This window comes from Mobula birostris, chromosome 5, assembly GCF_030028105.1.
Source record: "Mobula birostris isolate sMobBir1 chromosome 5, sMobBir1.hap1, whole genome shotgun sequence".
In the NCBI taxonomy this organism is placed as follows: Eukaryota; Metazoa; Chordata; class Chondrichthyes; order Myliobatiformes; family Myliobatidae; genus Mobula; species Mobula birostris.
In genome coordinates this window covers 93046350-93063893 of record NC_092374.1, presented here as the reverse complement: position 1 = coordinate 93063893, position 17544 = coordinate 93046350, and the positions used below count along the sequence as shown (strand labels likewise).

At 44.2% G+C, this 17544-nt stretch overlaps 1 protein-coding gene across 6 annotated transcripts in view; it reads right to left on the bottom strand.

Annotated features, from left to right (window-relative positions):
• Nucleotides 1-10881, bottom strand: part of LOC140197886 (P2R1A-PPP2R2A-interacting phosphatase regulator 1-like) — a 63138-nt gene extending 52257 nt beyond the window's left edge. For 4 of the 6 annotated variants that reach the window (XM_072258446.1, XM_072258445.1, XM_072258447.1 and 1 more), the window contains exon 1: nt 10381-10880. In XM_072258446.1, coding sequence (XP_072114547.1) covers nt 10381-10511 — 131 coding nt within the window. In that variant the 5' untranslated portion in view covers nt 10512-10880. Of the gene's footprint in view, nt 1-10380 lie in introns of all 6 variants that reach the window. The other 2 variants (XM_072258449.1, XM_072258444.1) reach the window with 2 other exon arrangements.
• Nucleotides 10882-17544: the final 6663 nt, after the last annotated feature.

The following is a 17544-nucleotide window of genomic DNA, read 5'->3' as shown; positions in this document are numbered from 1 at the left end:
TCTTCTGCACTCTGGTTGATCTTTCATTGATTCTGTTATAGTTACTATTCTATAGATTTGCTGAGTATGTCTGCAGGAAAATGAACCTTAGGATTGCATATGGTGACATAATACTTGTTTAACACACAGTAAGGATTCACTGCTAATGTAATGGCTTCTCTGTTATGTTCACTGCTGAGGTAACGGTTTCTCTGTAGCGGCAATGTCTGGGTTATGGCTGGAGATAACAGGACTCGGGTATGCATGTTAGCCAATCAGATTGTTGCTCTGTCTTGTGAATCTGGAAGGAGATTTTTCGCGGTCTTTGTCGAAGAGAGATGAAGAGGGAACACAAGTGTGGAGGGAGCTGGTAGACCACCGGACAGAATGGACTGGGATCGGAGGGCCCGAAGGACGCTCAGAGGAGATCGATGGTGGAAGAATGGCGAATGAGTGAGCTCCAACGTGCACTTTTGACTTTTCCTTGAATTGGGTCCTTTTTCATTTTCATTATTAACCCTATATTCAGATTAAGATTTATGAAGTTCAATCATTTAATTGTATATGGTGCACTGTCTGATATCTTGCGTTGTGGGTTTGTAACTGGGCAGTACATTGCACAGCAAACGTGCTTTCTCAGTTTGGCGGGGTCAGAGGCTGTTTTCCCCTAGACGAACACAAGCTGAGTGAGCCTGAGGGTCACACTTGGAGAATAAAATTTACTTTGAACTTTTTGTATCTTGAAATAACTTCGAAGACCCAATAAGGGTCTCATGCTCCTTTCTTGTACAAAAACCACAGGCTTCTGTTTTTAATACCTGTCTCAATCTTTACTTTTAGAAACTCGTAAAATGCAACCCTTTACTGAGTCAGAAATGTGCAGAATGCGGAGTTGAGGAGATTGATTCCTGACTTGAACCACTTATGAGGGCAATAGTTGCCACTCTGACTAAAGGTCGGCTTAGTGCTATTGACAAAGACTATAATTATAATGCACTTCCAAAATTTATGTCAATGAAATTTAATGTTAATTTAAACATTACATCTCCCCACCATACAGAAAACAGAATAAAAGTTAAGATGCAAGTTCAGGTTACAGATTTGTGGGTATACATTGGTGCCGGAAACATGGCGACACGCACGAGCCTCCCCTGGCACAGCCTTGTTGAATTGATTTGACATAAACAATACATTTCACAGTATGTGCCGATGTCCATGTAACGAATAAAGCTAATCTTCAATTAAAAAAAGAAATTTAAATCATTTCATCCAGAAGCCTGGCATGACTCCTCAGTAGGCATTTCACTAAGCCCAGTCTGTTCAAAACCCTAGTCTGGAAGGGTTATACAAGTCTTTACTTTATAAACAAGTTTTAAAATGCCACGTATTGCTTCATCTTTCCACTTCATTACAAACTGCCCCAATCACCACTTAAAGAAGCCTTTCACTGACAGAAGGTATCACATGCAACAGCTAACAAAAGAAACAGGACTCAGCTAATCTTCCCCAAACCTGTGTCACCATTCAATATTAATGTAATTGTGGCCTCAACTCCACTTTCCTGCTCTCCTTCATAGCCCTCAATTTCCCTACAATTCATTTCCAGAGGACTAGAATATAAAAGCAAGTATGTAATGCTGAGGCTATACAAGACAATGGTCAGACCACATCTGGAGTATTGTGAACAGTTTTGGGCCTCGAAGACCCATAGAGAAGTATAGCATAGAAACAGGCCTCTTGGCCCATCTAATCCATGTCAAAACTATTTAAACTGTTTTAAAAAGATTGATAGGAGATTTAATAGAGGTATTAAAAATTATGAAGGCCTGCTTAAAATACTCCCATTGACCTACACTAGGACTATAGCCCTCCATACCCAAATTTCTCTTAAACGTTGAAATTGAGCTCGCATGCACCATTTGTACTGGCAGCTCATTCCACACTCTCACCACCCTCTGAATGAAGAAGTTTTCCGTCAGGTTCCCCTTAAATTTTTCACCTTTCACCCTTAACCCATGACCACTGGCTGTAGACCCACCCAGCCTCAGTGCAAAAAGGCCCGCTTGCATTTACCCTATCTATAGCCCTCATAATTTTAATATCTCTATTAAATCTCTTATCACTCTTTGACATTCTAAAGAATACAGTCCTAACCTATTCAATCTTTCCTTAAAACCCCATCCTTGTGAGTTTTCTCTGTACCCTTTCAACTGAGAAAAGATGTGTTGGCTCTGGAAAGGTTCTGAGGTTTACTAGAATGATCCTGGGAATGAAAGTGTTAATATACGGGAAGTGTTTGAAGACTCTGGACCTGTACTAGCTGAAGTTTAGAAGAACAAGGGAAGATTTTATTGAAGCCCGTCGATTAGCGAAAAGCCTAGATAGAATGGACATGTAGAGAATGTTTCCAATAGTGGGGGAGTCTTGGACCAGAGGGCACAGCCTCAGATGAGAATTTACAAAACCTCTTTAGAACAGAGGTGATTAAATTACAAGTTCAGAAGAGGCTTATGAGAATAAACTCGGGAATAAAAAGTGTTAATACATGAGGAAGGTTTGATGGCTCTGGGCCTTTAATCACTGGAGATTAGAAGAATGAGGGTGGACCTCATTGAAACCTCTTGAATATTGAAAGGGCTAAACAGAGTGGACATGCCGAGAATGTTTCCAAGACTGAGAGTGTCTAGGGCCAGAGGGCACAGCCTCCGAATGATGTCCCTTTAGAACAGAGATGAGGAGGAATTTAACACAGATGTTGGTGAAATTGGGGAACTCACTGCCTAAAATGGCTGTGGAGGCCAAGTCATTGGATACATTTAAAGTGGATTGGTCCTTGATCAGTAAGGATTTCAAAAGGTTACTGGAAGATGGCATGAGAATGGGGCTGAGGGGGATGATATTCAAAGCAGGCTTGATGGGCTGAATGGCCTAACTCTGTTCCTATATCGTATGGTAATTCAAGTATCTGTCATTCTCTCCCTCTGGAATATATACATTGATTCAGCCTCAGCTCGCTATTGGAAGAAATTGCTCCTCTTCTGCCTTAAACGGGTGATTGTTTTATTCTGAAACTATGGTCCTACTTCAAGATAACCCCATGGAAGGAAACATACTCTTAGTATCCACTCTAAATACCTTAGTAAGATCATTCATTTCTTTAAAACTGAGTATTGGCTCAAGCTCTCTTCATAGATCAATCTCTTTATTCTCGGGGTCAAGCTCACAAACGCTACTTTACATCACCAATAATGGAAGCATGTTAAATATGGAGACCAAAATTGTAAGCAATACTCCAGGTGAGCAGCTGGTGCACACCATAAGTCCTGGTTATGCGACCACTGATGCCAGGCAGACAATCTCTGAGGAGTATTGGGAATAGCTGGGGTCACCCATCTTGTGAAGACACTGCCCAGAAGAAACAATGGCAAACTACTTCTGCAGAAAAATTTGCCAAGAACAACCACGGTCATAGAAAGACCATAGATGCACACGTCATACAATACAGCACATAATGATATTGATGATTCCAGGTGTCAAGATAGCATGAAAGAATAAAACTGAATTCACTGCAAGGAAACTAAGAAACGTATTGAAATAAAATGATCTAGGAGTATGTGGCCTTAGTACAGGTAGATTATGGAGATGAAGAAGATATAGTATTGACAGGGAGGTCCTGTTCAAACAGTAAGATGATGTAGGCCACATCTAAAGAACTGTATGGGTCTCACATTACAGAAAGAAAGTGACAATATCAGAGGTTTAAGAGGGACCCAGAGAATTTCAGTGAAGGGGAGGATCGGATTCAGGTTTAACATCACCGGCGTATGTTGTGAAATTTGTTGTTATGCCTGTATGCCTCCTTATCACCATAGTTGTGTTGTCAACAAATTTATAGATGGCATTTGAGCTGTGTCGAATCACACAGTCATGGATGGAGAGAGAGTAGAGCAATAGAGTACACAGTAGACAGCTGAGCCAGATTTCCTTTGAAATGGAGATCAGAGGAGAGCTTGAAAAGTATATTGAATTATGAAAAGCCTGGACAATGTGAACATGAAGGATGCATTTTCTTTGGCAAACCACTTCATATCATAATTTTAAGCTAATGGGCGTAAGGGCTATGTTTAGTCACAAATGGAACTCAAGGTTTGGAAGTCTCTGTCTAATTGAAGCACAAACCCGCGACACATTAAAAGCAACCTGTTTGCGCAAATGGTGCCTGATAAGTATCAAGACTAGAGACCGGGAGCTAGGTTCAAGGTGGTTATTTTTGGCCAAGATAAACGCAATGGGCTGACTGGCTCTAATGGTCACTCATTAAAATTACTATCGCACCTTCTGAACGTAGCAACATTCAATGTTGGGCAATTTCCTTCTCTCTCCTCACACATAGCTCAGTGAAACAAAGGGGATAACTTCACTCAACCTCACTTGCCCCACCACTAAAATGTGCTCACAACATATGGTCTCATGGTCAAGGACTCTTCATTTCATGTTCTTGACATTTACTGTTTATTTATTATATCTTTTTGTATTTGCACAGTTTTGTTGTCTTTTGCACACTGATTGAATGCCCAAGCTGGTGTGGTCTTTCACTGATTCTATTATGATTATTATTCTATTGTGCATTTATTTAGTATATCTGCAAGAAAATGAATATCAGGGTTGTAAATGGTGACATATGTACTGATAACTTTGAACTTTAATTCAAAGTATCTCACATTTGCATAATGCTAAGAAATGAAGTTATTCATATTTGTCTGTTTGGAGACGCCACCAAACTCTTATAAACAGTTATAACTGCTCTGTGACTGGCACCAAAAGTTTAAAACCTAATCTTTCCCTATCTAATCCAATGCACATTAACACTCTCTCCATTCATCAATCTAGTCCCAAAGGCTACCATCGAGTAGAAAGTACAAGAACCTTAGGTCTCACAGCACCAAGTTCAGGAACAGTTAGTATCCTACAACCATCAGGCCCCTCAACTAGAGTGGAGAACTTCACTCGCAACTCTGAACTGATTCCACAACCACAGACTCACTTTCAAGGACTCTACAACTCATGTTCTCAGTATCAATTTTTTTTTATTTGCATAATGTCTTCTTTTGCATATTAGTTGTTTGTCAGTCTTGGTTTATGTATTATTTTCATAAATATTTTGTATTTTGTTATTTTCCTGTAAATGCCTGCAAGAAAATAACCTTGAAGTAGTATATGGTGCAGTATAAATACTTTAATAAAAAAAAATGACTTTGATTTTTGACTTGGAATAGGCCAAAAATGTAAACACCTTCAAACCTCATAACAGAAACAAGCGAAAATCTGCAGATGCTGGAAATCCAAGCAACACACACAAAATGCTGGAGGAACTCAGCAGACCAGACAGCATCTATGCAAAAAAAAGTACAGCTGACATTTTGGGCCGAGACCCTTCAGCAGGACTGGAGAAAAAAAAAGACGAGGAGGGGGAAGAGAGAGAGAGAAACACAGATGATAGGTGTTTCCCATTCTGATATGCCAGTGGCCACCCATTTTAATTCCACTTCCCATTTCCATTCAGATATGTCAATCCATGGCCTCCTCTACTGTTGTGATGAGGCCACACTCAGGTTAGAGGAACAACATCTTATATTCCATTTGGGCAGCCTCCAACCTAATGGCATGAACATCAATGTCTTGGACTTCCAGTAATGTCCCACACTCCCCACCCCCACCATTCCCCATCCCCTCTTCCCTCTCTCCCATCATCTCCCTGCCAGCTCATCACCTCCCTCTGGTGCTCCACCCTACTTTTTTTCCATGGTGTTCTCTCCACTCCTATCAGATTCCCCCTTCTCCAGCCCTCTATCTCTTTCACCAATCAACTTCCCAGCTCTTTCCTTCATCCATCCCCCTCTCGGTTTCACCTGTCACCTTCTGTTTCTTTTACTGCTCCCCCCACCTTTTAAACCTACTTATCTTTTTTTCCCCTCCAGTCCCGTCGAAGGGTCTTACCCCAAAACGTATTTTGTGTGTGTTGCTCAAACATCAAAACTTCCATTAACGCAGACAGGAAATCTATTGACACAGTGCAAGGCATCCAATCACCCACACTGGCTGCATAATTCCTGGACCATAGGATCACATGTAAGGCACAGCATTTGATGCCCATTCAGAAAGTCTCCTGAACAGGGCAACAAGCTGGATCTTTTCTGAGGGTTCCAGGTTGTGGCTGTGGGCTCAAATAACATTCCTTTTAATTTTTATTATTTAGAGATTCAGCACGGTAAGAGGCCCTATCGGTTCAATAAGCTGGCACTGCCCAATTACACCATGATCAATTAACTGACTTATCCACACATCTTTGGGACGTGGGAGGAAACCCATGTGGTCACATGAGAATGTACAAACTGCTTACAGACAGCAGCAGGAGTTGAGCACAGGTTGCTGGTGCTGTCATAGCGTTTTGCTAACCGCTACACTACCATACTGCCTCTCAGTTGGATTATATTCCTCAGCCCTGCAATATGATTTCTGTCCTCAGGTCTCGTTTGGACATTTCACCAGTTCACCCTTGTGGTTTTTGAGAGGGCTGCCTGGCATTGTCTCCCAGTTAGCACCAAGTAACAACACAGATAAGAAGTTGGGACAAAAGTCACTCAAGGACTTTTGGAAGCCGGTTGATCTTAATTTATTGACTGAATTTAAATTCTCAGCTGCTGCTGAGGTGGAGTGCTACAGCACTGTGTAATGCCACCCCACGAATGAACACGGCATAAGAGACAGCCTACTTTGACTGTTCAAAATACAGTTCATTGTATGACTGATGAGCATATTAACTGTAAATGGGTTTGTATATTTTTTTTCCTTTTGGCAACAGTTGCTACAAATTATACAACCATTATAGCAAAGGAAGACACTGAACAATTCATAAGACTATAAGACACAGGAGCAGAATCAGGTCTTGTGGCCCATCGAGTCTGCACAGCCATTCCATCATGGCTGATTTATTATCCCTCTCAACCCCATTCTCCTGCCTTCTCCCCGTAACCTTTAACACCCTGATTAATCAAGAACCTATCACCACCACTTTAAATACACCCAATGACTTGGCCACCATAGCTGTCCATAGTAACGAATTCCATAGATTCATCACCTTCTGGCTTAAGAAATTGCTTCTCATCGCTGTCCTAAAGGGACGTGCTTCTGAGGCTGTGCCCTCTTGACTTAGACTCCCCCACTATAGGGAACATTCTGTCCATGTCTACCCTCTCTAGGCCTTTCAATATTCGACAGGTCCACCCTCATTCTTCTGAACTCCAGCGAGTAAAGGCCCAGAGTCATCAAATGAACCTCAGACATTAACTCTTTCTTTCCTGGGATCACTTCATGAACTCCCTCTGGATTCTCTTCAATGTCAGCACATCCTTTCTCAGATAAGGGGCTCACATTACACCGAGTGTGGTCTGACCAGTGCCTTATAAAGCCTCAGTGATACATCCTTGCTCCTTACATTCTAGTTCTCTCAAAACGAATGCTCACATTGCATTTGCCTTCCTCACCGACTCAACCTGTAAATTAAGTTTTAGGGAATCCTGCCAAAGGACCCCCAAATCCTTTTGCACATCTGATTTTTGAGTTTTCTCCCCATTTAGAAAATAGTCTACACCTTTATTCCTTCTACCAAAGAGCATGATGATACACTTCCCTACACTATATTACCTTACAGCCCCACAAAATATTCTCTTCCAATTGATCACATACTTTCCCTCTGATAGCCCAGACTGGCTGACTTCCTACAGTGTTCAGGAAGGGGTCATCCATCACTGGGGAGCCTCACCATCCAGAACATGCCCTCTTCTCATTACTGCCCTCAGGGAGGAGGCACACTCAACATTTAAACAACAGCTTCCACTCCTCCGCCATCTGATTTCTGAACTGTCCATAAACACCACCTCACTATTTGGCTTTCTTTTTAAATATATATTTTATTGTAACTTAAAGTAAACTTTTAGCACTCAGAACATAACAGGCCTTTTAACCAGACCATTTAACCTACTCTGAGATCAATTTAGCCCTTGCCTCCCAGATAGAAGTCCATTTTTCTATCATCAGTCTCTTCCATGTCCATAATATTTCTGCCCCTACCACCACCCCAGTTGCATTTTACATACACCCACCATATTCTGTGTAAAAAAGAAACTTGCCTTCGGTCACCTTAAAGTTATGATCCTCATATGAGCCACTTTGGGAAAAAAGCCTCTGGCTGTGCCCCATATCAAGTCATCAAAGAGGAAAGCACTAGCTCGCTCAATATAACCTCATAAGACATGACATCTATCTCACTGTACTGCTGCCAAAACAAAAACAAATTTCACAACACGTCAGTGATAATAAACCTGATTTTGATTCCCCTGCTACACGGTTAATGGCATAAAAATGGTTGGAAAACCCTGCCCTATTGCTGCCAATGACAATTTCCCTCACATCCTCCTCGTTTCTTTGGTCCAATATGTGCAGGAAATGAAATTCCTTCTCATCACGGCCGGGGAAATATCAATTCCACGTCTAACCCATCACTTTGTCACACGTACATTGAAACATACAGTGAAATGTGTCATTTGCATCAACAACCAACGCAGTCCAAAGGGGGGAGCCTACAAGTGTTCCAGTGCCAAAATAGCACGCTCACAACTTACTAACCCTAACCCGCACATCTTTGGGGCATGGGAGGAAACTGGAGCACCTGGAAGAAACCCCACAGTCAAACTTTTTACAGACAGTGGCGGGAATGGACAGCAATCACTGGCGCTGTAAAGCGTAACACTAACCGCTTCCATGCCAACATCTGTGCCAAGATTCCAATTAAAGCACCTCTCAGTCTACTAAACTCATAATATAGGCACTGTCTCTTTGCTCTCTTCTCATACAACAAACCCACCACCCAGCACTCAGTGAATCATTGTGGGACCCCCTCTATCCCAAGGACATCCCTCAATATCTTGGAAGATCAGGCCTGTAACACAATACTACCAAAGCCAACATCCTTGAATTTCTCATTATTTAAAAAATTCTTCATCCCTTTATCAAAGTGGATCGTCTCATCTCGCCACTCTCAGGTTGGGGGAGCCATACCTCATATTCCGTCTGGGTAGCCCCCCAACCTGATAGCATGAACATCAATTTCTCCAATTTGCAGCAGCCTCTCCCCCTCCCGCCCTCCTCCTTTTTCCATTTCTCATTCTGGTTACCCCTTCTCTTCCCACCTGCCCATCACCTCCCTCTGGTCCCTACTCCATCTCCCCTTTACTCCTTGGTCCACTGTCCTCTCTTTTCAGATACCATCTTCGTCTCTTTCACCTATTCCTTCCCAGCTTCTTGCATGCTTCCCTCACCTGGCTTCACCTATCACCTTTTCAACTTCCCCTTCCTCCCACCTTCTTATTCTGACTTCTTTCCCCTTCCTTTCCAGTCCTGATGAAGGATCTTGGCCCAAAACATCGACCACTCCTCACATGATATGCACTCTAATCCTGGTAGGGTGACAGGATGGCGATGTGTCTCTACCAAAGGAGGTGTAAGGCCACTCCTTCCCTCTGCTAGCCTGCAGGTCACCCTTGGGGAAAATGTAGCACCTACTTAGCCCCCTCCTCCACATTAGGGTCACGTGAAATCATGGGAGCAGCTGGTGGATGGTCGTATGAGCAGCTGGTGCTTATCACAAATTCTGGTTATGCAGCCACTGACACCAGACAGACAATCTCTGGAGAGTATCGACAATGGCTGCGGTCACCAGTCTTGTAAAGACACTGCCCAGAAGGCGGCAATGGCAAAACACTTCTGTAGAAAAATTTGCCTAGAATAATCACCACAATTGTCTACATCGTACCACACATATGTAATTCTGGTAAATCTCATCCACGCTGAAGTTCCTCTGTATAGGAGCAGAATTAGGTCATTTGGCCCATCAAGTCTACTCATGGCGGATCCATTTCCCTCTCAGCCCCAATCTCCTGCCTTCTCCCCATATCTCTTCACCCCCTGACTAATCAAGAGTCTATCTTAAAAATACCCAATGACCTGGCCTCCACAGCTGCCTGTGGCATATCATCCTTCTTTCACACTATTTATTATTTTGTAATTTATAGTAATGCTGCTGCAAAAACAACAATTTCTCGTCATAGTTGACAATAGTAATAAACATGTTTTTATATAAAACGACTACTTTAAAGAAAAAGTTTTCACCCAAATGCTGTAATTTTGAATGATCACTGATCTCAAACAATAGCCCAGTTCCATCTTCCAGGACACACCCTAACGCGCTGAATTCTTGCAAGCATTCTGTTTGTTGACATATCAGAAATAAGCGTGCACACCCCCCACCATTAACACGTACAAGGGCTAAAGAGCAGCCATTACCTGATGTTGCTGATCATTGGGGCGCTATTGGACCTGCGTAATGCCGGCGCTCCCCCGCCGCCAGCCGGCACCGCCCCGCCGGCCGCCGCGCAGCCGCACTGGTCCACCTCCATCCGCTCCTCCTGCGCCATCGAGGGGGAGTGGACGCCAGGCCGCAAAGCCCCGGGCTCGCGTAACCCCGACGCTGCGTCGGCCACTCCCCCCGTCCCTTCGCAAGCACCAATTTTAGGCCGGCGGAAGCCTCGACAGAGGGCCCACGGACACAGAGACGAGCCGTTCAGAGGACTAGAGTGTCGCGTCTCAGGTTTTCCGTCATTTTTTTCTTTAGCCCCACTCCTCTTTCTCCGTCCTTCGCCACTGTGCGATTTGAAGGGGTGCCGGGTGCGGGGCAGACCGACGTCTCCGCCACGGCAAACGGCAAGCGCCAAGCTCGGGCCGCCCGGTTGCTAAGTTTCCATCTTGCTGTTCCTGGACATTCCTGCGGAGGGCACCTGACCCACGCCGGCGCCTGGCTACGTCCTTTGCGTCATGACGTGTCCTATTAAGGACAGCGTCTGGCATCACACTCGTCCACTTGAAGGCGAAGGGTAGAAAAAGAAAAATGGCGTGTAAGGGGCTTCGCTTTTCTCCCTTCCCCCACCCTGTAAGTCAACGGGTTGAGCGCTTGTTGAAGGTCGCAGGTTCATATCGCAGTGCATTGATGGTCGGTGGCATTATATTTAAAATTAAAGCAGCTCTAGACAAGTTCACGCATCAGAAAAAACCTATGAAACTTTAGGAAGTTTTCTTTTCATCAGAACTGCAGAAATACAACATACACAAAATGTTGAAGGAACCTGATGAACGTCATGAACGAAAATGACGTTTCGAGCCGAGACCCTTCATCAGGGTATAAGTGCAATACAGTTGACTATACAGGCCAGTTCCTAAAACAGTAATTCAAAAGTCTGTAGCTGCACCAAGTTTGAAATAAAAGCAAAATAAACCCTCATCGGACAGTTCAGTTGAAGGGTCTGGACGTGAAACGTCCACTATCCATTTCCCTCCATAGATGCTGTCTGACCTGCTGAGTTCCTCCATCAGCCGGTGTGTTGCTTCAAAAGATTCAGTGGGTCAGGCAGCATCTGTAGAAAGAAATGTTTCTGCTCCTCTACCCTTCTGATGAATGATAGCCCCATCAGGTTCACTGTGCAATTTCCCCATTACACTGCAAATTATTCTCTCTGCACTACCCATCCATTTCGAGAGCTCTGATTGAGCCCACTCATCACCCTTGGGTAGGAAGTAGGTTACACAGGTGTGAAAGAGGCTGCAGAGGTTGTAGACTCAGCTCCAACATGGGCTCAAACCCTCCCAATCATTGAGGACATCTTCAAAAGGTACTGCCTCGCGAAGGTGGCATCCGTCGTTAAGGCCCTCACCATCCAGGATGTGGCCTCTTCCAATTACCACCATTGGGGAGGAGGTACAGCAGTCTGAAGACTCCCAGTCAACGATTCAGAAATGACTTCTTCCCCTCCACCATAAAATTTTTGATTAGTAACGAGATTTATGAACCTCGCTATTCCTCTAGATAAATAAATATCTTATTTATTTGTTATTATAACTTGTAGAAGTTGTACTATGTCTTGCACTGTACTGCCTCTGCAAAACATCAAATTTCACAAGATAGATCAGTGATAATAAGCCTGATTCTGACCTTTTGACTAAAATTTACAATCTGACCTTGAACCACCATGAAATGAAATGGCAGCTTGCAGTTTCCTCAGGACAGAAAAATCACCTTTGTCTCCCAGTGGTAAACACCGGGAGGGATGCAGAGCGCTGGTTGCAGTGTCCTTTGCTTTAATCAGTTTCCTTCCTCCCTCAGCAGCTGCCTGAGGACCCAAAAGTGATTATTTACAGACAACACAATGGTGTAGCAGTTTCCACAGTTGCTTTACGATGCCATAATCACTGATCAGGGTTTGATTTCATCCACCAGGGACATTTATCAGAAGCGCTGCATTCACAAGGCCCTTAGTATTATCAATGATCCCACCCATCCATCCAGCATCCTCTTTCACTTTCTACCATCAGGCGGTAAACTCCAGTGCATTAAGACAAGAACAGTCAGGATGGAAAACAGCTTCTTCCCTCAGGACATTAGGCACCTGAACTCCCTGTTGCATTGCATTCAAAGTGTCACAGGTTAATCTGTTCTGTATCCTAGAATATTTAATTTATGCACTTTGTTTATCTATGTGTAATTCATTTGTAGATTTTCAGAAGGCCTTTGACAGGGTGCCGCACATGAGGCTGCTTAGCAAGATAATGAGCCCATGGAATTACAGGGGAGTTATTAGCACGGGTGGAACATTGGCTGATCAGCAGAAAACAGAGATTGGGAATGAAGGGATCCTATTCTGGCTGGCTGCTGGTTACCAGTGGATTCCACAGGGGCTGGTGTTGGGACCGCTGCTTTTTACGATGTATGTCAATGATTTGGACTATGGGATTAATGGATTCGCTGTTGAAGAAGGCGAATGCAATGTTGGCATTTGTTTCTAGAGGTGTAGAATATAAGAGCAGGGATGTGACGTTGAGGCTCTATAAGACGCTCGTGAGACCACACTTGGAGTATTGTGTGCAGTTTTGGGTTCCTTATTTGAGAAAGGATATACTGACATTGGAGAGGGTTTAGAGAAGATTCACGAGGATGGTTCCAGGAATGAAAGGGTTACTGTATGAGGAATGTTTGTCAGCTCTTGGGCTGTATTCCCTGGAGTTCAGGAGAATGAAGGGAATCATGTAGAAACATTCCGATTGTTAAAAGGCCTGAACAGGTTAGATATGGCAAGGTTATTTCCCATGATAGGGGAGTCTAGGTCAAGAGGGCACGACTTCAGGATTTAGAACATTTAGAACAGAAATGTGGAGAAATTACTTTAGTCAGAGGGTGATAAACCTGTGGAATTTGTTGCCGCGAGCGGCTGTGGATGCCAAGTCATTGGGTGCATTTAAGGCAGAGATAGATAGGTTTTTGATTAGCCAGGGCATCAAGGAGTATGGGGAGAAGGCAGGGGAGTGGGGATGACTGGAAGAATTGGATCAGCCCATGATTGAATGGCAGAGCAGACTTGATGGGCCGAATGGCTCCTATATCATATGGTCTTATCTAAATTCTACTTTCCTAAGTTATCGTATGTTATGTGTACGACTGTGCATTACATGATCACATAGGTTTCCTCCTATATTCCAAAGATGTACGATTAGGGTTAGAAAGTTGTGGGCATGCTATGTTGGCTTGTCAAGCGTGGCAACACCTGTGGGCTGCTCTCAGCACGATACTCGCTGATTTGATTTGACGCAAATGATGCATTTCATTCTATGTTTCAGTGGTTCGATGTACATGAGACAAATAAAGCAAATCTTTATCAAACCTTTGTTATCAAATTCTGCTGGTGTCATGAGGTACTTGAGAGCTTTATTGGGCAGTCAAACCACAAAGGGTTGGCAATAAACACAATCAATATAATTACAAGAGTTAGTTCCTCATCTCCCTGATAAAGCACAAATACAGATAAAGTGTGTTTGCTTATGTCAGATTTTGTGACACCATGCATCGTCAAAGTTCAAATTTATTGTCAAAGGCAGACGCTGGGACTTTAGAGCAACACACACACACACAAAAGTGCTGGAGGAACTATGAAAGTAAATAGACAGTCGATGTTTCAGGCCGAGGCCCTTCTTCAGGCCTGAGAGGGAAGGGGAAGACACCAAAATAAATAGTTGGGGGCAGGGGCAGGAAGAAAGGGTGGAAGGTGATAGGTGAAGCCTAGTGGGTGGGAAAGGTAAAGGGCTGGTGTAGAAGGAATCTGGTAGGAGAGGAGAATGTACCATGGGAGAAAGGGAAGAGGGAGGGGACCCAACGGAAAGTGATAGGCAGTTGAGAAGAAGCGGTAAGATGGCAGAGCGGAGAATAGAAGGATAGGGAAGGGAAACAAAATTGCAGAAGTAGAAATCTAAGTTCATGCTAGGTTGGAGACTACTTAGAAAGAAAATAAGGTGTTGCTCCTTGACCCTGAGATTGGCCTCAATGGGAATTGAGATGGGATTAAAATAGTCGGCCACTAGGAAGGTCCGCTTCTGGCGGATGGAGCGGAGGTGCACAACAAAGTGGCTCCCCAGTTTACGTTGGGTCTCACCAAGGTAGAAGAGGCTGCATCAGGAATGCCAGACACAATAGACAGTCCCAATTTGCAGATTCGCAGATGAAGTGTTGCCTCACCTGGAAGGACTGTTTGGGGCCCTGAATGGAGGTGAAGGAGGAGGTGAAGGGCAGGTGTAACATTTCAGTCACTTTCAGGGATTTGTGCAGGAGGGACAATGGATAAGGGAGTCATGGAGGGAGCAATCCCTGCAGAAAGCAGAGATTGGTGGGGTTGGGGTGTCGTGGTAAGGATGTGGTTGGTGGTAGGCTCCCGTTGAAGATGGTGGAACTGGCGGAGAATGATGTGTTGGATGCAGAGGCTCATGAGGACAAGACAAACTCTATCCCTGTTAAGGTGGATGGATGATGGATGAGCCTGGATGTTAGGGAAATTGAGGAGATGCTGGTGAGGGCAGTATCAATGGTGGAGGAAGGGAAACCCTGTTCTTTGAAGAAGGAGGACACCTCTGATGTCCTGGAAATGAAAGCTTCATCCTGGGAACAGATGTGTCTCATTACATACACCTGTTAGGGTGCATTCTCCAGATACCTTTTTAGGTAACTGTAGCCTTCAGCCAGGAGCAGATGTCATCAGGTGGTTCCCAACCTTCACAGAGTGTTTCGACCCTTAACCACAACACTCTCCAGTTGGTGGGCCGGCAGTGGTGGCCAAATCACTGCCCGTCTGCTCCTGGTTTCTAGCTTCCCTCCTCTCGCCTACTCCAAATCCAACAAGAGGCTCATTCTGCCTCTTCTCCCATCCTACGAGCTGCTTGTTTTTTGCTCCTTTCCTCCAGGCCCAGAACAAATGAAAATGAGAAAAGGGAATAACATTTTTACAGGAGGCAGGGTGGGAAGAAGCATAGTCAAGATAGACATGAGAATCGGTAGGTTTACAAAAGATGTCAGTAGACAGTTTGTCACCAGAGATCAAGAAAGGGGAGGGAGTTGTCAGAAAAGGACCAAGTGAATTTGAGGACAGAGTGGAAGGTGGAGACAAAGTTGATAAAATTGAACTCAGCATGGGTGCATGAATCAGCACCAATGCAGTTTGTGAATGTAACACAGGAAGAGTTGGAGAACATTACCATCGAAGACTTGGAACATAGGGTGTTCTATGTAGCCAACGGAAAAACAGTTACAGCTGGGACTGATGGTGCGCATGAGTCAGAAGAAATTGTTGAAAGTGAGGACCACTTCTGCTAGATGGAGGAGAGTGGTAGTGGATGGTAACTAGTTGGGTCTTTTGTTGAGAAAGAAGTGGAGAGATACAAGGCCTTCTTGATGGGGGATAGAAGTGTATAGGGACTGGAAATCCACGGTGAAAATGAGGTGGTCAGGGACAGGGAATTAAAAGTTACCGAGGAGATTGAGAGAATGAGAAGTATCGTGGATGTAGGTGGGAAAGGACTGAACCGATCGGATAGAATGGAGTCAAGGTATGTGGACATGAGTTCAGTGGGGCAGGAGCAGGCAGAGACAATGGGCCTACTTGGACAGTCAGATTTATGGATCTTTGTATATACCACATACAACCTTGAGATTCATCTTCTTGCAGGCACCCAGAAAACAAAGAAACACAATAAAATTCAAGAAAAACCACACACAACAAAGACCTGCAAACATCCAGTGTGCAAAACAGGACGAATTGTGTAAATAGTGAAAAAATAATATAACAAATTATATGTGGTACATTTTTATTTTATTTACAGATATAGCAGGTAACAAACCACTCCGGCCCAATGAGCTGGGCCACCCAGCAACCCATCTAATTTTCCCTACCACTCCCTTTTCTTCTATTCTGCACTCTGGCCTCTTACCTCTTCTCACCTGCCTATCCCCTCCTCCCTCCCTTTCTCCTAATGTCCACTCTTCTCTCCTATCAGATTCCCTCCTGTCCAGCCTTTGACCTTTCCCACTCACCTGGCATCACCTCTCACTCCCTACCTAACCTCCTTCCCACTCCCCCACCTTTTTATTCTGGCGCCTTTTCCTTCCTTTTCAGACCTGATGAAGGATCTCAGCCTGAAACATCGACTGTTTATTCATTTCCGTAGAGCTCCTCCAGCATTTTGTGTGTGTTGGTTTGGATTTCTGGCACTTGTAGACTTTCTCATGTTTATATTTATCACCAGCCTAATCACAGGACAATTTACAATGACTAATTAACCTACCAATCAGCACATCTTGGGACTGTGGGAGGAAACCAGAGCACCCAGAGGAAACCCACTCAATCATGGGAGAACATACAAACCTCTTACAGGCAGTGGCGGGAATCGAACCCAGGTCTCCCGTACTGTAAAGTGTTGTGCTAACCACTACACTACCATACCACCTATTAAGCAAGAGGTCCATGGACCAGAGGCTGGGAACCCTTGCCTTAAGTAATGAAGTTAAGCCTGCCATGGCATTGCATAAAATGTACAATTTAGGAACAGGCCATTGGTCTTGACTAGCCTTTGTTGTTGCTTCCGGTCCACGTTCCATCCTCCGTCTCCCTGTACCTCATCTTCTTCTCCACCACGCCCTCTCTTGTGCTCCATCAGGGTGGCCCCTGTCTGGGGAAATGTGTTCCAGGGTGCCACGTGGTCTCTGGGAAATGAAATTTCTCCTAATTTCCTGAGTAACACACACGAAACACTGGAGGAACTCAACAAGTCAGGCAGCATCTATGGAGGGGAATAAACAGTCAATTTTGCAGACCAAGACCCTTCATCAGGACGTGAAAGGAAGGAGGCAGGAGCCAGAATAAGAAGGTGAGGGAGGGAGAAGTGTTAAAGTTGGCAGGTGATAGGAGAGGGGAATGAAGTAATAACATGAAAGGTGGTAGGAAGAAGAGGTAAAGGGCTGAAGAAGGAGGAATCTCATAGGAGGTTAAAAGGAAGGAGGAGGGGCATTAGAGGGTGATGATGGGCAGGTGAGGAGAAGTGAAGAGAAGAGAGGAGAGCCAGAATAGGGAATGGGAAAAGAGA